This window comes from Rutidosis leptorrhynchoides, chromosome 9 (genome assembly GCF_046630445.1).
Source record: "Rutidosis leptorrhynchoides isolate AG116_Rl617_1_P2 chromosome 9, CSIRO_AGI_Rlap_v1, whole genome shotgun sequence".
Classification (NCBI taxonomy): Eukaryota; Viridiplantae; Streptophyta; class Magnoliopsida; order Asterales; family Asteraceae; genus Rutidosis; species Rutidosis leptorrhynchoides.
Window position 1 is genome coordinate 68,048,764 of NC_092341.1, and position 23,109 is coordinate 68,071,872.

General features: G+C 31.4%; 2 protein-coding genes and 1 long non-coding RNA gene across 7 annotated transcripts; 1 reads left to right on the plus strand and 2 right to left on the minus strand.

The window, feature by feature from the left end:
• Positions 1–10,709: 10,709 nt before the first annotated feature.
• On the minus strand, positions 10,710–11,654 carry LOC139868140 (uncharacterized). Its single transcript, XM_071856473.1, has one exon. The coding sequence runs from the start codon at positions 11,652–11,654 to the stop codon at positions 10,710–10,712; it is 945 nt and encodes a 314-aa protein (XP_071712574.1).
• A 2,026-nt stretch (positions 11,655–13,680) lies between these two features.
• On the plus strand, positions 13,681–14,726 carry LOC139865980 (tetraspanin-8-like). Its single transcript, XM_071854102.1, has 2 exons — positions 13,681–14,184; positions 14,424–14,726. The coding sequence occupies exons 1-2, from the start codon at positions 13,681–13,683 to the stop codon at positions 14,724–14,726; spliced, it is 807 nt and encodes a 268-aa protein (XP_071710203.1).
• Positions 14,727–19,582: 4,856 nt separating this feature from the next.
• Positions 19,583–22,478, minus strand: LOC139866783 (uncharacterized). 5 transcript variants are annotated; one of them, XR_011765623.1, is made up of 7 exons: positions 22,096–22,478; positions 21,780–21,841; positions 21,242–21,584; positions 20,987–21,157; positions 20,359–20,437; positions 19,867–20,045; positions 19,583–19,791 (listed from the first exon to the last, which is right to left on the minus strand). It is a non-coding gene; the product is annotated as an uncharacterized lncRNA (long non-coding RNA). The 5 variants fall into 5 exon arrangements; XR_011765621.1 differs by having other exon boundaries at positions 19,867–20,106; XR_011765625.1 differs by lacking the exon at positions 20,359–20,437 and having other exon boundaries at positions 19,867–19,975.
• Positions 22,479–23,109: the final 631 nt, after the last annotated feature.

Below are 23,109 nucleotides of genomic sequence, written 5' to 3' on the forward strand. Positions count from 1 at the left end.
AACATATGAACGGTCCGTCTCTGCATAAAGTAACAAATTCGGTATTTGAATAGGTTTGATTATTTGAACATTTACCTCCATGTGACCATTTTCCACATTTGTGACATCTTTCTAGGTGTCGTGCTCTTCTTTTCGCTGCGGATTTTGATTTTCCTTTACCAAATTGTAACTTATTATCTTCGCATCTGGATTCTTTTCTAACTCCGTCCATTCTTTCTCTGATTACTGATACTATTTCACTCGGTAGGGTGTCATTATTACGTTTAGTGATCAAAGCGTGTAGCATTAGACCATGGTTTAGTTCACAGGCAGTCTTCATTTTGTAAAAACCTAGAAAAATAAAAATTCAGAATGGGGGGAGAAGACTAGTTCTTTAGGGTCTGCTAGGGAAAGACCATTCGGGTTCCATTTTCGAGAACTACACGAAAACAGACAATCTAACTCTAACAGAAATACATATTATCCTTTAAAGACTTGATTCTCCCCACACTTAGTTAGCTGTGGTGTCGAAATTGTGATTAACTTCGTTGTCGACTTCCATCGGACTATCTATGTAGTGTTTAACTCTGTGACCATTAACTTTAAATTCAATCCCATTTGAATTTATTAATTCTATCGTTCCGTATGGGAAAACTCTTTTAACTATGAATGGTCCAGACCATCTTGATTTCAATTTTCCAGGAAATAGCTTGAATCGTGAATTGAAAAGAAGAACTCTGTCTCCTTCTTTAAATTCTTTTGAACTTCTGATTCTTTTATCATGCCATTTCTTCGTTCTTTCTTTATAGATTAACGAATTTTCGTATGCTTCATGTCTTAATTCTTCTAATTCGTTTAGTTGACTTAATCGTAGACGTCCGGCTTCATGTAAATCAAGATTACATGTCTTCAAAGCCCAAAATGCTTTGTGTTCAATTTCTACTGGAAGATGACATGCTTTTCCATAAATAAGTCTAAAAGGTGTGGTTCCAATTGGAGTTTTGTAGGCTGTTCTAAAAGCCCAGAGTGCATCCTCCAATTTAATGGACCATTTCTTCGGATTTGATCCTACGGTTTTCTCTAGAATACGTTTTAAAGCTCGGTTGGTATTTTTAACTTGTCCACTTGTTTGTGGATGATATGCGGTGGAGATTTTATGAGTTACTCCATATCTTTTAAGAACTTTCTCAAGTTGATTATTACATAAATGAGTACTCCGATCACTTATTAAAGCTTTCGGTGTTCCAGACCTTGCAAAAAGACGTTTTAAAAAGTTGACTACAACTCGTGCATCATTAGTTGGGAGAGCTTGTGCTTCCGCCCATTTAGATACATAATCAATGGCTACGAGTATATATAGATTATTATGAGATTTTGGAAATGGACCCATAAAGTCAATACCCCAAATGTCAAATACTTCACATACTTGAATGACATTTTGTGGCATTTCATCACGTTGACTTATTTTTCCGGCCCTTTGACAAGCATCACAGGATTTGCAAAGAAGGTGTGCGTCTTTGTAAATTGTAGGCCAATAGAATCCAGCATCATAAACTTTTCTTGCTGTTAGTTGAGGCCCATAATGCCCTCCTGTTGGTCCTGTGTGACAATGGTTTAATATTTTACTAGCTTCATCTCCAAATACACATCGGCGTATTATTCCGTCTGGACAACTTTTAAACAAATGTAGATCTTCCCAGAAATAGTGTTTTATATCACTGAAGAATTTCTTTCGTTTTTGGTACGATAATCCTTTTTCAAGGAATCCACAAACTAAGTAGTTTGCATAGTCTGCAAACCATGGAATTTCTTTATAATCTATCTTCAATAGATATTCATCAGGAAAGTTGTCTTGTATGGCCGATTCATTTAGAACTTCTAATTCGGGATTTTCAAGACGAGAAAGATGATCAGCCGCGAGATTTTCTGCTCCTATTTTATCTCGGATTTCAATATCAAACTCTTGTAAGAGTAAGATCCAACGGATTAATCTTGGTTTAGCATCTTGTTTCGAAAATAGGTATCTAAGAGCAGAATGGTCGGTATAGACCACCGTTTTTGCTAAAACTAGATATGATCGAAATTTGTCATAAGCAAAGACAATAGCAAGGAGTTCTTTTTTAGTAGTTGTATAGTTCGTTTGTGCTCCTTGTAACGTCTTACTAGCATAATATATAGGTTGAAATCATTTTTCAATCCTTTGTCCTAAAACGGCTCCCATTGCAAAATCACTTGCATCGCACATTAGTTCAAATGGTAGATTCCAATTTGGTGTTATCATGATCGGCGCATTAGTGAGTTTCTCTTTAAGAATATTAAAAGATTTGATACATTCATCTGAAAAGATGAATGGAGCATCTTTTTCTAGGAGTTTATTCATAGGAGTGGCAATTTTAGAAAAATCTTTTATGAAACGTCGGTAAAAATCGGCATGCCCTAGAAAACTCCTAACTCCTCTAACATTGGTGGGATGTGGAAGTTTAGCAATTACATCTACTTTAGCTCTATCCACTTCAATTCCTTCTTTTGAAATTTTATGTCCAAGAACGATGCCTTCTTTAACCATGAAATGGCATTTCTCCCAATTAAGTACTAGATTTGATTGTTCGCATCTAATAAACATTCGTTCCAGATTAACTAGACATGATTCAAATGTATCACCGAAGACTGAAAAGTCATCCATGAAAACTTCCATGCATTCTTCTATCATGTCGTGAAAAATTGCCATCATGCACCTTTGAAAGGTTGCAGGGGCGTTGCAAAGTCCAAATGGCATGCGTTTGTAAGCAAAAGTACCATAAGGGCATGTGAATATGGTTTTCTCTTGGTCCTCGGGTGCTATTGGAATTTGAAAATATCCGAAAAATCCATCTAGAAAACAATAGTAACTATTTCCGGCTAATCTTTCCAACATTTGATCAATGAAAGGTAAGGCAAAGTGATCTTTTCTGGTGGCGTCATTTAATTTTCTATAATCAATACACACACGCCATCCTGTTACAGTTCTAGTAGGAATAAGCTCATTTTTTTCATTTGTAATGACAGTCATGCCACCCTTCTTAGGCACGCATTGAACTGGGCTTACCCATGGACTATCAGAAATTGGATATATCAAACCTGCATCTAGCAGTTTAATAATTTCTTTTTTAACTACATCTTGCATATTAGGATTTAGTCTTCGTTGGCGTTGCACATACGTTTTATGACCTTCTTCCATAAGGATTTTATGTGTGCAATACGAAGGACTTATTCCTTTAATATCATGAATCTTCCATGCAATGGCTGGTTTATGGGCTTTCAACACAGAAATGAGTTGTGATTTCTCATTTTCAGTAAGAGAAGACGATATTATTACAGGTAATTCAGATTCACCATGTAAATAAGCGTATTCCAAATGGTTTGGAAGTGGCTTTAACTCTAATTTCGGAGGTTCTTCTATCGATGATTTGTATCGATATCTGTCTTCTTCTTTTAGCATTTGAATTTCTTCTGTTGTTGGTTCATATCCATTAGCTATAAGTGTAGCTAACATTTCAGCTTCATCAATTGGTTCATTACCTTCTCCTAAAGAACATTCTCCTGTTCCTTGTAATTCTGGAAATTCTTCTAATAATTCTGCATGTGCATCTATAGTTTGAATATAATAACATGTATCATCTGCAGATTGTGGTTGTTGCATTGCTCTATCAACTGAAAAGGTAACACTCTCATCCTCTATACTTAGGGTCAATTTCTTACCGAACACGTCTATCATTGCTTTAGCCGTGTTTAAGAATGGTCTTCCTAATATGAGAGGAACTTGAGAATCTTCTTCCATGTCCAAAACAACAAAATCTACTGGAAATACTAAAGTACCAACTTTAACTAGCATGTTCTCCATTATCCCTCTAGGATATTTTATTGATCTATCGGCTAGTTGTATGCTTATTCTGGTTGGTTTCGATTCTCCAAGGTCTAGTTTAGCGTATAGTGAATACGGCATTAGATTTATACTAGCACCTAAGTCTGCCAATGCTTCTATTGAACTAAGACTTCCCAGAAAACATGGAATTGTGAAACTTCCTGGATCAGATAGTTTTTCTGGTATCTTATTCAACAGCACTGCTGAACAATTAGCATTCATGGTAACAGCCGAGAGTTCTTCCATTTTCTTTCTATTTGAGATTAGATCTTTCAAGAATTTAGCATATCTAGGCATTCCTGAAATCACATCAATGAAAGGAAGATTTACATTTATCTGTTTAAACATATCCAAGAATTTGGATTGCTCGGCTTCAAGTTTCTCTTTCTTCATTTTACTCGGGTAAGGAAGTGGTGGTTGGTATGGTTTAACATAAGGTTTAGCCTTAACTGTGTTATCTTCATTAACCTTTTCAACTACCGGTTCTTTTTCCTTATCTTGATCAGGTTGTGGTTCTTGTGGAGTAGGAATAGCTTCATCAGAAGTTACAGGTATTTCAGGTGGTTTAAGTGTTGTACCACTTCTTGTGGTAATAGCTTTAGCTGTTTCATTTCGGGGGTTAGCATTTGTATCACTAGGTAAACTTCCCGGTTTCTTAGGGTCAATTTCTTACCGAACACGTCTATCATTGCTTTAGCCGTGTTTAAGAATGGTCTTCCTAATATGAGAGGAACTTGAGAATCTTCTTCCATGTCCAAAACAACAAAATCTACTGGAAATACTAAAGTACCAACTTTAACTAGCATGTTCTCCATTATCCCTCTAGGATATTTTATTGATCTATCGGCTAGTTGTATGCTTATTCTGGTTGGTTTCAATTCTCCAAGGTCTAGTTTAGCGTATAGTGAATACGGCATTAGATTTATACTAGCACCTAAGTCTGCCAATGCTTCTATTGAACTAAGACTTCCCAGAAAACATGGAATTGTGAAACTTCCTGGATCAGATAGTTTTTCTGGTATCTTATTCAACAGCACTGCTGAACAATTAGCATTCATGGTAACAGCCGAGAGTTCTTCCATTTTCTTTCTATTTGAGATTAGATCTTTCAAGAATTTAGCATATCTAGGCATTCCTGAAATCACATCAATGAAAGGAAGATTTACATTTATCTGTTTAAACATATCCAAGAATTTGGATTGCTCGGCTTCAAGTTTCTCTTTCTTCATTTTACTCGGGTAAGGAAGTGGTGGTTGGTATGGTTTAACATAAGGTTTAGCCTTAACTGTGTTATCTTCATTAACCTTTTCAACTACCGGTTCTTTTTCCTTATCTTGATCAGGTTGTAGTTCTTGTGGAGTAGGAATAGCTTCATCAGAAGTTACAGGTATTTCAGGTGGTTTAAGTGTTGTACCACTTCTTGTGGTAATAGCTTTAGCTGTTTCATTTCGGGGGTTAGCATTTGTATCACTAGGTAAACTTCCCGGTTTTCTTTCACCTATTAACCTTGCTAGGTTACTTACTTCTTGTTCCAGATTTTGAATAGAAGCTTGTTGATTTCTAAATGCTTGAGCATTTTGTTCATTGGTTTGTTTTTGAGATGTGAAAAACTGCGTTTGAGTTTCAACTAGCTTCGTCATCATATCTTCTAAATTCGGCTTTTTATCATCGGTTTGTTGTGGTGGTTTGTTTTGAAAATTAGGTCTTTGCTGATTGTAAGTATTGTTGGATACTTGTTGATTGCTAGGACCTTGTTGGTTGTTATATGGAATATTTCGGTTATAATTCTGGTTTTGATTATAAATAGGTCTTGGCGGTTGATAATTATTCTGATAATTATTTCCAGGCCTTTGGTTTATGTATGAAATATTCTCTCTTTGTTCCATTGTTAATTCAATACTTAGACAATCTTTTGTCAAATGTGGTCCTCCACACTGCTCACAACTAATTCGTATTGAGTGAATATCCTTAGTCATCTTTTCCATTCGTCTCTCGACAGCATCTATCTTTGCGGAAATGGAATCTAAGTCATGGCTAGAATCGGCTCTAGCTGCTTTAGATGATCTAACGATATCTTTTTCTTGGTGCCACTCATATGAGTGGGAAGCAGTGTTATCAATAATTTTGTAAGCATCAGTTTCGGTTTTCTTCATAATAGAACCACCAGCTGCTATATCTATGTCTTTCCTTGTAGTGATGTCGCATCCTTGGTAGAATATTTGTACTATTTGACAGGTGTCTAAACCATGTTGCGGACATCCTCTTAATAACTTTCCATATCTTGTCCACGCCTCATATAGAGTTTCATTTGGCTTCTGTGTAAACGTAACAATTTCTGCTTGAAGTCTTACGGCTTTAGATGCAGGAAAAAATTGTTTAAGAAATTTTTCAACTAAAACATCCCATGTATCAATCGCCCCTTCAGGTAACGATTCCAACCAATCTTTGGTTTCTCCCTTTAAAGTCCAGGGAAATAACATGAGATATATCTGTTCATCCTCCACTTCTCGGATTTTAAATAGTGTGCAGATCCTATTAAAGGTACGTAGATGTTCATTTGGATCTTCCTTCGGCGTACCACTAAATTGGCATTGATTAGTCACCATGTGTAGAATTTGTCCTTTGATTTCATAATCTGGCGCATTAATGTCTGGATGAGTAATTGCGTGACCTTGGCCAGTGCGTTTAGCTCTCATTCGGTCTTCCATACTTAAAGGTTCCAGATTCTCCATAATTGAATTTGTTGAATCGGAATCACTAGAGGATTCTGATTTAATGGTTCGTTCCTCAACAATCTCTGTTTGAATGATTGGTGGTTCCGGAGGAAAGTTTAGTGGTTCAGGATCTACGAATCGTTCCTGAATATTCTCCGGATTCTCAATTGTGAGGTCGGGTTCAAAAAATGGATTATCGGAAATTTGAACTGGAGTACTTGGTCGACTGGATGACGATTCTAAAGAAAAATCAACGGCAGTAATATTTGCTAAATGTCTTGATCTAGTTGCAGGTGGTGAACGTACAAAAGGTGGTGAACGTCTTGCTCGGTGCATTCACTGAATATCCTATTAGTTTTTAAAAGGAAAGAAACATTATAATAAGTTATCCAATCAATAGACTTTTCTGATTTTGCCCACGTTTCGAATAGCCAAAAGATGCAGCAGAGGGGCAGGATTCGTTTGGTCTCAATATAATTGAGGACTGTTTGGCTCCAATAACCCGGTCCACATACAAATCCAACTATTACTACGAACCAGAAAATTTTGATGTCTATCAATTTAACCACTTAAAATAAATTTTCGTAATTTTAAGAAATTTAGATAAGAAGTAGAATAAAAATCTATGTCCTAAAACTAGAATAGCGAGAAATAAGAAAGAAAAAGAGCGTGTCGAAAAAGGTCGAAAAAGAAAAATTGTTGAAAAATAAAAGGTGACGGAAAAATAAAAGAAACTTATAAAACTTAAAAATACTTGACTAACCTAATCTTATTACTACAACTAACTTAAAATTATAATCGCAAATTGAGATTACTAATTGGAATGATAATTGATACATAGGTAAAAGTCGTCTAAAAATATTAAAGCTTACAGGAAAAACTAAATCCCAAACGGAAATAACTTAAAAAGAAACTAAAACTTAAAAAGGCGTCGCAAAATTCTAAAGTACCTAAATCTTAGTCTAAAGAAAAAGCACTTAAGGAATTCTACGGCAAAGCCTAAAAATCTAGAAGTAAAAATAACTATGGCAAAAACTAAGTTTAAAACAAAATATGAGCTAAAAATACAAATATTATGCTAAAACGATTAAAAAGTGACAAAATATAAAAATATACAAAAAGTTGTAAAAAGTACAAATTTTATAAAAATATTATTTTTATATTATTTATTTAATAAAATTATTAATTTTATAATTTAATAAAACTAATTTAACTAAAATATAAATTAAATAAAAAGTAACTTAAAATAAAACTAATAATAATAATAATAATAATAATTAGGGTTAATAATAATTATAATTAATAATTATCCGTAATAAATGCAGTTTAGGGTTTCTGTCGGTGTCAGAGTCTCTCCGCGAGTTGCGGTATTCCAAGCAGAAAACCTCGCGAATCTCGGGGTTCCAGTTTTCAACTCTGGAACAGTTTAAAACTTGACCTTTTTTTTTTTTTATTTTCTGTTTAATATTTTATGTTTATATCAAAATATTTATATAATAAAACTTTATATTTAAAAACTTAAATAAAAATAGAACTACTTTATAAATTTAAAAATATCTTAAAAATATATTTATATATATTAAATTTTTTTTTCGGTTTTTAAATTTATAAAATATATTTATAAAATAAATTAAATAAAACTTATATTTTTACAAACTAAAGAAACTTTATAAAACTTAAATATTTATCAAACTCCTAAAAATATTTATATTTTTGTTTTTCTTTTAATATTTTTGAATATTTAAAACGCATTTTTATAAAAATGAATTTTAATAAAAGTAAACTAAAAATCTTTTTTTTTTTTTTTTATATTAGCGTTGCGCTTCCGGCGTTTAAGAGTTCCCCGGTAGCGGCGCCAAAAATAACTTGATGTTATGCGAGGTGTATATAAAATACTATTAATTTTTACAAGAAAATACTATTAAATACGATACAATTTTACACAAGATATTTATTTATTTAGAGAATGGATATACTTAAACCTTGCTACAATACTTATAGGCAGTGTACCTAATCTTACAGTAGTGTAGTTTTTAGTAAGTCCGGTTCGTTCCACAGGGAAATCTTTAAACAAAGCTTAACGCTATATTAGTTTACTTTTATAAAAATACAAATATATATATAAGTAATATTATTATTATAAAGGGGGGTTTTTACCGTTTAATGACCGGTTTGTCGATTTTAAAACTTTAGTCGCAGTTAAAACCAAATGTAAAATATTAAAAATAAATACAAGACTTAAATTAAAGCGTAAATTAAATAACGATAATGAAATTGCGAATAATAAAAGTGCGATAAAATAAACTTGCGGTAATTAAAAAGTACGATAATTAAAAGTGCAATTAAATACAATAACAATAAAAATGCGATAATTAGAAGTGCAATTAAATATAAAATAAAGGAAATTAAATATGAAATAAAAGAATTATGCTTATTTAAACTTCCGTAATCATGATGTTTGACGTGTTGATTTTTAGTTTATTCCCATGGGTTAATTGTCCTTTGTCCTGGATTATTTAATATGTCCGTCTGGTTTTTGTCCATAACAGTCCATCAGTCATAAATATAAAGTGCGAGTGTCCTCGTCAAATTATCCTTATACCCGAAGTTAAATATTCCAACTAATTGGGGACTTAAACTGTAACAAGATTTTAATACTTTGTTTAATAATTACACCAGGATGTCGACTGAGTGTAACCCAAGGTTTTAATATTTTGTTATCAATTATACCAAGTGTCCTTGTACATAATTTCACCCCTGTTTTAATTATTCTAGTGGCTATTAATCCATTCCCGTGTCCGGTTAAATGAACGATTATTCGTACATATAAATACCCCGCCCATCGTGTTCGATCGAGTGTATATGGTAATTTATAGGGACGCCCAATTGTAAATCTTTATATTAACATTAACAAACTATCATTTAGTTAAACAAATATAAAGCCCATTAATAGCCCATAGTCTAATTTCCACAAGTGTCGTTCTTTTGTCCAAACCCCAATTATGGTACAAAGCCCAACTACCCAATTTTAGTAATTAGCCCAACATCATGATTACTTCGGATTAAATAAGCATAATAATAACTTAGCTACGAGACATTAATGTAAAAAGGTTGAACATAACTTACAATGATTAAAAATAGCGTGGCGTTACACGGACAGAATTTCGATTTACACCCTTACAACATTTGCTAACATACCCTTATTATTAGGATTTAAAATTAAAATTAAAATTAAAATATAAATTATATATATATTTTTACGTATATATTGAGAGAGAGATAGATATATGTTATTTTTTGCGATCAGAATTCGTTTGCTTTTATAGGGAGTTTCAGAAATTGGGGCTCCGCGACTCGCGGCATTTTTTGCCTTCAAACTCCGCGAGTCGCGGAGTTTGAAATTACAGCTCACAAACTTTGGAGTCTTTCTTGCCGACGGATTTTTATAATTTATATAATATATAAATAATTATAAGAATTATTTAAATATTATATTATATTTATGTGCATAGTTGACTTGTAATTTTTAGTCCGTTGCGTCGAGCGTTGAGAGTTGACTCTGGTCCCTGTTCCGGATTTTCGAACGTCCTTGCGTACAATTTAATATCTTGTACTTTGCGTTTTGAATCTTGTACTCTTGTAATTTCGAGACGTTTCTTATCAATAATTGGAACCTCTTTGATTGTCTTTTGTACTTTTGAGCTTTTTGGTCGTTTGCGTCTTCAATTCGTCGAATCTGTCTTTTGTCTTCACCTTTTATTATTTAAACGAATATCACTTTTAAATAGAACAATTGCAACTAAAAGCTTGTCTTTCTTGAGGAATAATGCTATGAAATATATGTTCGTTTTTAGCATTATCATTAACTCTATTGATTAAAGTGTATTTTTATTTATTCAAAAATATTACATAAACATTTATATTTATAATTATCTATATATAGTTATATTTTTATTTACACACAATTGTTAGTGAATCGTCGGGCATGGTCATAGGGTAATTAATTACCTGAATATAGATTTCAAAACTTTCGAGACTCAACATTACAATTTTGCTTATCGTGTCGGAAACATATAAGGATTAAAGTTTAAATTTGATCGGAAATTTCCGGGTCATCACACTTTCCAACCAGGGGGAAATCCCACAATTTTGTAGCATCTGTCAATAGTATGCCCAATTTTGTTGCACTTTGTACATTTATAATTTGGATTGAGTGGAGCTCTATTAGAAAAATTATTTGAGTTGTTTCCATTTGAAGAGCTGTTTTGATTTCCTCTCCTTTGAATATTATTATCAGTCACAACATTATTAGAAGAGGAAATGTTTGAATCAGTTTGAGCAAGAAAGACAGATGTTTGTGGTTTATTTTCAGAATTGGTTAACCCTCTATGGGATTCCTCCCTAGACAAAACAAAGTATGCAATTTTAACATCAGGTAATGGGTCCCTTAACAGAAGATTACTCTTAACATTCATGTAACAATCATTTAGACCCATCAAGAATTGCATTAACTTAAGCATATTATTATGTTTGACATTTTCATCAGCAGCATCACATGTACATTTTTTCAAATTTGCCATGGCATCATATTGTTTCCATAAGGAGTTCAACTTATGATAATATTCAGACAGAGAGCTATTACCTTGTTTTAGTGTGCTAATATTAAAGTGAAGGATAAAGATAATAGACACATCTATCTTATCATAGGTTTCTTTCAATTCAGTCCAAACAGTACTAACATTTTTAGAGAAAATTAAACCAGCATACAACTCATCAGCAATAGAACCAAGTAACCAAGACAACACAACAGAGTTACATCTATCCCACTGTTTAGACAGAGCTTCATCATTGGCATTTTTAACACAAGTACCATCAACAAATCCAACTTTATTTTTTGTACCAAGAGCAAGTAGCACAGATCTACTCCATATTTTATAGTTTTCTGTTCCTTTAAGTTTGAAGGAGATTAGAGATGTACTAGAAGTGTCACTAGGGTGCAGGTACAAAAGGTCACCAAAGTCAAGTTTATTAATAAGTGTAAGAGCAGTTTCATCAGCCATACTAACAGATAAGCAAAGCAATCAAGAGAACAGAAGCACAAAAAACAGGCCAAGCACACAACAAACCAAAAAATAAGAAGAATAAAGTAACAGGGTCAGGAATCAACCGAGTGCTTGATCAGGTATTCATGAGTTTCTAGGAACTCAGATCAGGAGTTGGGCACTGGGATTCGGTCAATAAAGGGAGAAAAATAAATAAAGCAGAGAGTAAAGAAAGATACTCCCCTACGAGGGTAAAGAACCCTAGCACAGCAGCGGAAGACAATGAGGGATGATCAGATCAATCACAGTAGCATATATCAGCAATCGATCAAAAGCCTTAACCCTAATTTTGAAATTAGGGTTCCTGCAAGGAGATCGGATGAATCACCAATCAATCGTAAGCCTACGCTCTGATACCATGTTAAAATTAGAGCAGCAATCAACAAGAACACCACAAGAACACTTTAATGAATAATCAAAGTTATCACTTGACACAATACGAACGAATCAAAGAGTTTTATCTCATAAATCGGAGATAAAACTAACAAGTGCCAAAATTACAGAGTATTCAAGGACACAATTGATAACAAGATTGAATGGAATTAACCAAACACTATGAACCAAAATTAGGGTTTATAATCAAGTAGCAGCGAACAAGAATGAATAGGAGCGTGTGTGTATACTGCAACCCTAGCCCACACCATCACTTAAATAATGTCAGAAGAAACAAAGGCAACCATGAAGAATTACAAAATGACAGGACCAGTCCCTTAGCTTTAATATCTTGACAGCACAGACATCTAGAACTTTGCACAGGAAGTCCTTTTAATAGAAAGAGTAACCTACACAAACAAAGTAGAACAACCCACAAATGAGATCAAGATGAACCAAAAAGGAGTTTCATAATGCAATAAAGTATTAATTTTAACAGAATCCAATTCTTTACTCCGTATAAAATCAAAATCTTCACTTTAACTACAAATGTTGTACTAGAAAATTTGATAATTATAGTACATGTGCAATATACTTAAAAAAGATATTCAAGAGATTTTGTGATTGATCTATAAACACATAATGAATATGTATCAAACTTTTAAGTTAATGACATTTTTAGTTATGAAGTAATCCATATGATTTCCTTTAATTATCGAGTTACATATGTTAAATAGAGACAAAAGTTAAAAATATAAAACAAACAATAGGATACGGAATATAAGATATACAAATGAGTAAAGTGAATATTAGAATGTTATATATACCTAGTTGAATGTAAAAATAAATATATCATTGGTTCATATAATTACAAAAAAGTTTGAACTTTAAAAAATGTGTTTTTGACTTATTTTACACCCATTTTAAACGTATAACAACTACATATTCGTCATCCTTATACATTGTTGTTGTAAAGAATATAACTAAACATTATTATTTTAGAGAATAGGACTAAAAATTCAAAAATTTATTTGTAACTTTATGATAAAAATATAATACTGTTTGGTCATGTGCTTTCTTTGTTTCGATGGTATTAATGTGTAACCCTTCAAACCAAAAGTAACATTTTTAATCAAGAGGTTATGAATTGAAATGTTTAGAATAAGCATTTATACGGAGTATAGATATGTAAAAATGATTTGTGAGTTTGCCTTTAGATTACATATCTTTTTCACATATCAAATACAAATAACATACTCCGTAACTATTCTCTTTATTAAAGCATACTCCGTAGCAATGTAGAGTGTAGCATATAATGCAATAAAATATATTTATCGCCGAAGTATTATTTTACAAAAATAACCGCCACAGCCACATTTACAGGCCTCAAAGTCTGGCTCCCACGTCTTCTGAACCTGCTAACTGTAATGGCAGTTTCGTAAATTTACATATCATCATGATTACGTGGGTCAAAACTATGTCACAAACTAACCAAACCTCAACTTCCATACTCCCCGAAACCGTTATTTTCAACCTTAAATCCCACATAAATACACTCACTTCAAACACATAAAAAAAAACCTTAAAACATTCATCATCACAAAAACACAAAATGGTAAGAACAAGTAACATGTTAACCACAATCCTAAACGTGTTGACTTTACTCTTAGGATTCCTACTCATCACTGGTGCCATCTGGACTTCTGTCCACCCTGGCAGTGCAACTTTATGCGAAAAAACATTCGCCAAACCCTACTTATTCACCGGAATATTCCTCGTTGTTCTTGCGGTTCTAGGTATCGTTGGCGCATGCTATAAAGTCAATGCCATATTGTACATCTACTCGGGCGTGTTGTTTGTAATGATTGTGGGATTACTTGTTTTTGCGATTTTCGGTTTGGTGGTTACTAATAAACGCATTGGGAAAGCGGTGTCGAATCAAGGGTATAAAGAGTATAAATTTGGTGATTATTCTAAGTGGTTGCAAAAACATGTTGTTAATGAGAAGAACTGGGATAATATTAAGAGTTGTTTGGTTGATTCGCGCATTTGTATGGCGATTGCTAAAGCCAAAACCATGGAGGAATTTTATCATAATCATTTGACCCCGTTAGAGGTCTGTTTCGCCTAACTGATTTAACTGTTTTAATTTGGCTGTTTATATTAACAGTTTATATTTTTATATTAATGTGGGTCATGATAAATTCACTCAAGTTTATGATATATCCAATTTTTTAAGCGGTAGTTGTTTTTACAGTACAATTGTCAATAGTGAATCTATTAAATAATTAAGTGGAAATAGATACTCCTATTAAATAAATATTAAGTATTAATGATGTGGTTTTTTGTTGGCAGTCTGGATGTTGTAAACCGCCTGAAGACTGCAACTACTTGTTTGTGAATAATACATATTGGGTCCCACCGAAGACGGGTCCCGCATCGGATGAACTGGACTGCAAGAGTTGGAGTAATGATCAGAAACAGCTGTGTTTCGATTGTGGTTCGTGTAAAGTTGGAGTGTTGAATAACATGAGGCATTTATGGAGGGGATTTGCGATTATGAATTTTAGTATACTTGTGTTTGTGATCGTTATTTATTCGATTAGTTGCTGTGCTATTCGTAATAATCAGGAGGAACCGCAACCTTGTCACATTTAAGAAGAACAGAGAGATTGCAGGGCAAGATTGTTTATGATTAGCTTATAACTTTCTGCTGTTTGTTTGAGGATTTTTATGTTTGTTTTATGACTTTGCTATTTTATGTTGTTGTAGCTTAGTTTGTGTTTAAGTAATGTAATCTCTGTCCTGTTTACTTGTTCTAATTTAGTAATTTTAATTTAACTTGCATGCCATTATGTTCTTAGTTTGTGTTTAAGTAATGTAATCTCTGTCCTGTTTACTTTGTTTACTTGTTCTAATTTAGTAATTTGAATACTAATGATGTGTTACTTGTTGCGTACACTTGTTATCTAATGATTACAAAGGCACATTAAGACCACATTGTTGTAGTTTTATTATAGACATGTATCATGTATAATACACTACAATAAAAATGCTCCTAAAGGACCCCCAATTTGGTCCTATAATGCCCCACTTTATAGGACCTTTACGCTTGATAGGATCTAGGAATGGGGTTGTATCTAACGCGGTCGTATGAAGTATATAAACTAAAAAGTGTCCTAAAAGATAATAAGATTATGAAACCAATGATCAGGTCATATAATATAATTAACAACCACAAAGAAAGGTCCTTTAAATACATATAAGGAGACATTTTTTGAAATTGAGACATACACAGGGCGTCCCAAAAAGTAAAAATAGATGACATATGTACCAAAGTGTCCTAATAAATATTTATAATTCGTAAGGACCAAAAAAATGGTCCTATTGTTGGTGATGCTATAACAACCCTCACTTTTCCCTTCTGAATTTACCAAATTGCCCTTAGAGTTTCAATGTCATACTCTGTGTATTAGCATTAGGGTTGTTATCCAGATATAATAAATGCTCGTATAATAAATGCTCGTAATTAATTAATCATAAACCTTAACCCTAATATTTATTACTAATATTATAATAAATATATAAGTATGTATTAATATTTATAAATAATATATAAAAGTGTATTTACGCAAAATGTAAAAGTTTTGTGTTGATAAAAGTAAGTAATTATAAAAGTAATAATATAAATAATTATGTTATAAGAAATACCGAATATATATTTATTTAATAAAACCGGTTAATAATAAATAAATAAATAAAATACATATATATAAATATGGCCGAAAAAAATAAAAAAAATAAAAATAAAAATGATGATAAAAGTCGGCCACCAAAAATAATAAAATAAAAAGAGAAGGAATTAATTTTATAAAAGGAAAAGAATTGTAATTGTACTCAAATTGTAATTACTTCCTCTCCAAGTATTTTAATCCTATAAATACATGTTAAAGCCTCATAATTTTTTTATAAAATCTATGGAGCCTCTTAAACCCTAATAAAATTTGTAAGTTCTCCATCTTTTTGTTTTATATTTTTATCGATTTATTTTTATATATTTTTTTTTTCGATCGGCTTCTTTTGTTACATAAATCTTTATAAATTAATTTAATACATAAATAATTAATTGAAAGGTTTTAAAACCATTATTTTTTATAAACATAACTTGGAAAAATATTTTTTTGAAATTATAATCAGTATATGTATTTTTTATAAATTAAAAATAGTTTATATGTATATATATAATCGGTATATGTACAAAATTAAAACAAATAGCTATGAAACATATAAATTCGTGGAAACAATTTTTCCAGAACCTAATAATATTATAAAGATGATCCAAGTCAAAAACTATATTTTTATGATGTATTATATATTTATTATAATTATATTAATCGGCTAGGGTTTATATAAGCTAAAATTAATAAAAAAAAAATAGCAAACGACTTCAAAAAGTGAAACACAAATTTTTGTAATTTCTTTTTAATGTATAAAGAGTTTTGGAATTGAAAACTTAATTTATTTGCTGTTCTAAATAATTATTACATATTTAATATTGAAAACAATATACATATATGTAAAATATAGTAATAATTCGTATAAAAATATAATAACAGTAGGTTTTGCATTAAAAAGTATTTAGAACAGTGTTAGATCATGTAAAAATAATTATAGTAGTTTTTGGAATTTATTTATAATTAAAAACGAATTTAATAAGTACAAAATATGGAAACTATATAAAATTCGTAATAAATAGAAAAAGCGTAAATATAATAATTATAAAAAATTTTCTAAGTTTATAAGTATGTAAAATAAAACTGCGAAAAATATAAAATCATATTTATAAGTATATTTAGCATTTTAATTGATTTTTGTAAAGTATTTATATAAACCGAGAGAAAATAAGAAAATAAATATAAAATAAACACTAAACGAATTAAACTAGTTTTTATAAAAATTTTATATAATCATTAGGTTACATAGATACTGGAAAAATTATTAAAACTTATTTATTAAGTATTTATCTATTTTATTTAATTAATACCGATTATAATGGATAAAGTACAAGAAAATATAAAATAAATAATAATATATATATAATTTTTGAAATTATATTTTTACAACTTATTTACAGAATATAGAACTTATAAAAATTATAAAATTTATTGTTTAAGTCGAATTAGTATTTTATGCATAATTAACTTTGTTTCCATATAAACCGAGAAGATAAATAAGGAAATAAACACAAATAAATATAAAAAAGAGGTAGAATAATTTTATAAAATTTTCTACAGGTTTTTGCACTAAAGGAAACTTATAACTTATAAACTTTATTATTTGATAATTATTTTAATTAAAAACGAATTTAGGAAGTATATATCTATTTTCGGGGTAACTATAATACATATAAATTATAATAATTAAATATTATTGTTTCTAAATATAAAAATCTGTAAATAACTATTTAAATAATAATTATATATGTTACTAATATATATAATAAATATCTACTAATACATAACCAATTTAATATAATACATATACTTTATAAAGTATATAATATAGATTATACAAATATATACTTTAATAATTCATTTATATTAAATATAATAACATAATAAATCTAAACTTATATATACTTAATATAATATAACTATTAATGTATAACATGTAATACAACAAGTACTTAAATACTTAATATATCATAACTATTAATATATAATACTAATTAATTAATATATATAATACAAACAATTAAATAATATTTATATAATATATAATACTTATTATATAAATAACATGTATTAAATGTATGTACAAGTAATCTATTAAGTGTTGTATTCCTATACACACATACAACTAGTGAATACTATAATCATAACGATAAACATATGTTTAGTCAATCCTTAATGTACCTAGGATTCTTCATTTGTCAATTGGACATTTCTGATTAAGCCTATATATCTCTATGTTGAAGGCCTGGTGTATACTCTCGTTCATTTCACTCGTGGAATTTCCTTCATCTTCGATTTAAAGTGAACTTCATAGCCCCTCTTTCTACTATTTCTTAACTGTTTTATAAACTTTGGGGTGAGACACATGCTTGCTTTTAAATGATTTACAATTTAGACACAAGTACCTAAACTATTTGATATGCAATTTCGTGAGACTTTTGTTAAACATGTATTTATTATTACATGCGAATCCCCGCCATAATATCGTTAATTGCTGGAATTGAAATTTGCAAGCTTAATTATTGTGAGTAGGCCTATTGAGAGTGACGTCTCTACCCATTGGCGTAATCGTCAAGGGGGTACATAATAATGATTGCCGACACCCGTACAGTGTCAGGGGTTAATGTTTAGTTCGATATTATAACTCATGGCATATTAAACATTTTGATATTTTGAATTAAGTCTTGTGGTCTAAAAACTTATTATGATTATTAAACATATGTTGTTCACTCAACCATTTTTGGTTGACACTTTAAGCATGTTTTGTCTCAGGTACTTAGATATTTTGCTTCCACTGTAGAACTCTGCTGTTACTTAGAAGTCAAGCCAAGCACTGGGACCAGAGTTAACATCCGCGTCAATGGCGATTTTTGGCGGGGTGTTATAGATGCTCTATCAAGGACCATTTTTTTTTATATTGAGACATACAAAAGGGTCACAAAAGATAGAAATAGATTACATTAATACCAACAATAGTCCTAATAAAATTTTATATTTCTTAATGACTAACAAAATTGGTCCCAATATACTCAAATAAGAGTCCTATTATAAAAAGAAATAGTATATTAGTACTAATCAAGTGGGTCCTAATGTAACGATTTACAAGTTTAGTACCAAGAAAAAAGGTTTCAATATGCATAAATGTTACTTTACTACCACATAAAGGGTCTTAATATAATTATTTTTAAGGTTGGTACCATTAAAAAAAGTCTTAATATAAATATATTAAACCTTAAAACCACAAAATGGGTCATAATATATAATGATATGTTACTTTAGTACCATGAAAAATGGTCCTAATATAATGATATTATATCAAGTTTATTATGACATAATTATACGGCGTCCTATAAAGTCATAGTAGTTCCGGAACGGTTTCGGATCGATATTCGGATCCGGTTCGGATATTCGGTTCTGGTTCCGATTCGGGTATTCGGATCTTGTTCGAATATTCGGGCCCAGATCGGATAATCGGATACAGATTGTATATTCGGGTCCGGTTCAGTTATACGGGTCCGGTTTGAATATTTAAATCCGGTTTGGTTTTGAGATTTTGACCAGTTTTATCGGATCCGGTTTTTATTTAATGATCATGAACACTGAACTAATACTAACAAACAAATATGAAATAAAACATATTTATATTTCAATAAATTGTTCTCATAACATGAAAAACACTAAACATAACAAATCCATAAATAAACCAACATATAAAGACTTCTAATAACATTTAGAAAAGAAAGTAAAGATAATGAAAAGTAACGCATAGAACAAGTATCTTTATTAATCCAAAGGTGGGTTCCGCTGTGTGAATGAACTTTCATTAATTAGATCCGCATAGAGAGTATTAATTACTACAGGCTTATAATAAGTTATACATGAGAACTATAAATACATAAAGAAAGCAATTTACGAATTTGAGTAGTTGCCTCCAACTGCATATTGTCATTTGAGTATACTCGCGCAACCATAGAAGGAAGACTCTCCAACTACAATTCAATCAGAACCATATATCAATTCAAGTATATGAGAAGCGTATGGAAATTAATTATAAATGAACTAACCGATTTCATATCCTAATTCTGTAATTCAACTCGAAAATCTACTTTGTTACTCGAAACTGTCACTGCCAAAACCTTCAAATCTTGATACCATCTCTTTCAGTCTAAATGTCTAACAAGGCATATTGTGACCATACTTTACTATCCTAAAGATAATGTTAATGGGTTGTATGTTCTTCATCCTAAAGATAAGCAAATGATACATCCATCATAGTAACAAAAACAAAACACGCACTTGTAAACCTGATTAAACAGACAAAAACTTAGTTCATGTGAGTCAACCAAGTCTATGACCACATGTGGATCGGATACTACAAATAAATTAAAGTTATTTCACTTTACTATATAGTAGTGTTAATCGTCAAATAATAGCTCATGAATACTCAAACCCATTTTGGTAGGTTACCCAACCCGCGTAACCTGCAATCAGGTCTAAACCTTTACCGCAAAGCTTTTGAGAAGCAAAAAAAAAAAAACAGTGAAAAGAGAACTAACCATATGAGCACACATATACTGGCTCATAAGCAATCCTTAAGAAATATGTTTGGTTTACTACTAAATCTCACTTCATTATCTGTATTGAAATGTGTAGTGAAAAACTCAGCATTAGTCTAAGTCTGTTCTATTACAACCACCAATTTTGAGAAGTTTTGTTTTGATACCAGCTTTTAGGAGTAGGGTGCTTTTATTCACATTTGTGTACGTTAGATGGTATTAACAGCAATAGTTGACGTTTCCGGCGAAAGAATATATCAACAACCTTAGACCACGAACTGAAAATCTAGGTCCTTTATATCAAACTGATAGATAGACATGTTCTAACAAAACAAGTAGGTTAATGGGTTAACTATTGCAGGTCATTTGGTTCTAATCAAACACTAACTTACCCAAGCACCAAACTGAATGTGTTCTTTTAAAAGTACCTCATGTGTATCTTATTTTAAAAATACATTTACGTTTAATTCATCTCTTACGGTCAAAAAGTACCTTAAATCGTAGCAGATGCTAAAGCAAGTAGGCGTATCTATCATAACTCTTTGTATAGACGATGTTAAAAGAAAAATAAAGCAAATATTTTTTTAATATGATGATATCCAAGCTGAAATGTACTAGATAAACTTACTTTAACATCTTAGCCGGTTATTTCTTCTCTCGAATGAACCATAGCTCGAGCTTGCGCTAACCTTACTAGACTTTCTAATTGCCTTGCTGTTATTGGTGTGCCATCATCAGATGTCTTATTCTAAGCTTTAGATAGAACTCCTACAAGATTTTGGTTGCTGGTCTTGACATCCTATCAACAGATGAAGTAATAGATTTTGAACACAGCAAACAGAAACTAGCATAACAATTTTTAAAAACAAATGTATTAGTTCACCTGGGAAAAACATAAGTTTTAGCATACGCAATATATTTACGGAGAAGAGGACCAGGCAATGGCACAAAGTCACAGGCCTTTCTGGGATCTAATCTCAACCTCATTCTGATCCAGGCATACCAACAATTATCACATGAATGTCTCCTACGAACTTTATTCTGATCCAGTATATTCTTTATGTGTCATATTGTGATTCCGACCCAACCAGTTTATGCAGTACAAAAAGCTACCCATTTTGATCCATTAGTCAACCACCAACAACTGTGCCATTCGTTTTGGCAAACCATTGTTTTAATACTTTATTACACCACCAAAACGCTAAACTGAAAATATAACCTCGAAACTGAAAAACCGAAAAAAGAAACTGAATTCATCATTGCAATTATAAACATATGAATTCATGAGGAAGGTACCCACTGTCACATCCAGGACATATGCAACACATTGACTATACCAAAGAGAAGTAATCATATGTTTGATCATTTGTAGAAAGAAATACCTTAAATAAAAAGTAACGATGGAAAATGTACAATCATACCAGAAAATATGCAAAAGCGACAAATTCCATGCTTCCACAGAACCAACCGTTAACTTTTGACACTGCTAGAAGTGAGACAAGTACACAGAGAAAGAAACATCAACAATACCAAACTCAAAAACCTGCTAAAAGCACAAGACCCAACAAAAAGAAGACTCTCTTTGAGTATGAAATATAGTATACCAAGTCAATAAAGAAACACGAATTAATTGCAAGATCGAGCAAAATAAATTGATTTTTTTAATAGCAGGAGAAACAGGGAAAACCGACCAACTAAAAATGTATATTTATAACAGACAGAAAATAGACATTTTACCGTGAACGATCAATTTTATCTGAAACCCTAAAACCTTCAAAACTTCGACCGCACATCAAGAACTGTGAAATCGAAATGATCGGCGACGAATGTTCAATCAATCTGCATTCAGCACAAAAAATCTAATATTAATCGAAGCGATTAAATTCAATATGAATCTGTCGAAATCGAATTAAATACATCCTTGAATATACAACTGAATCAGCGCCGGCGGATGTTACAGATTGAGAACGTTGATCATGTATCGTTATTAGCTTACAGAAAAACAATCCGATTAAGAGAACCCGTCTTAATCAGATCTTTGTTATCGTTACCCTAATTTAATCACCAACCCTAATTTTTGTTACGAAAAACCTGCAAATGTTCACAAATTGAGTCGTTACTGAATCACACAAAAAAAAAAAAAAAAAAAAAAAAAAAAAAAAAAAAAAAACACACATATCGATTGGAAGAACCTAATTTAATCACCAACCCTAATTTTTGTTACGAATAACCTGCAAATGTTCACAAAGTGTTGGTTTGTTTTGGTATCTGCGTTTTAACTTATTACCCTCCGAGTTTTTTTTAGGGGTAGTAACAAAATGGATGGTCAGATTTGAATATCATAAGAGATCTGATCTGATGATTATTACTCCGTTAATATCGTTTCTTTTAAGTTTTAATAGTAAAGAAACTAGTGTACACTTCGTCAATATGGATTTATATTTATAATTGTAATTATAATAATTATTATCAAGATTAATTATTAATGTCACAGTGGTCCGATACTGGTACGATGGTAGTTCGTTGGAGGTTTGGTGGCGGTTTGGTTGTCCAGTGGTGATAGGAATGACACCCGCGGGCGACGCGCACGAGTACTTAGTACCCGCGACTCGTCCGTCAAAATTTTTCTTTACCCACGGATACCCGTTTTCCAGCTAACAGGTAAACTTTTCTGTCTGTACCCGCAACTTGCGGGTACCCGCGACCCTCGCGTAATATGTTAACTTTAACTAATTTTTTTGTCACAGATAC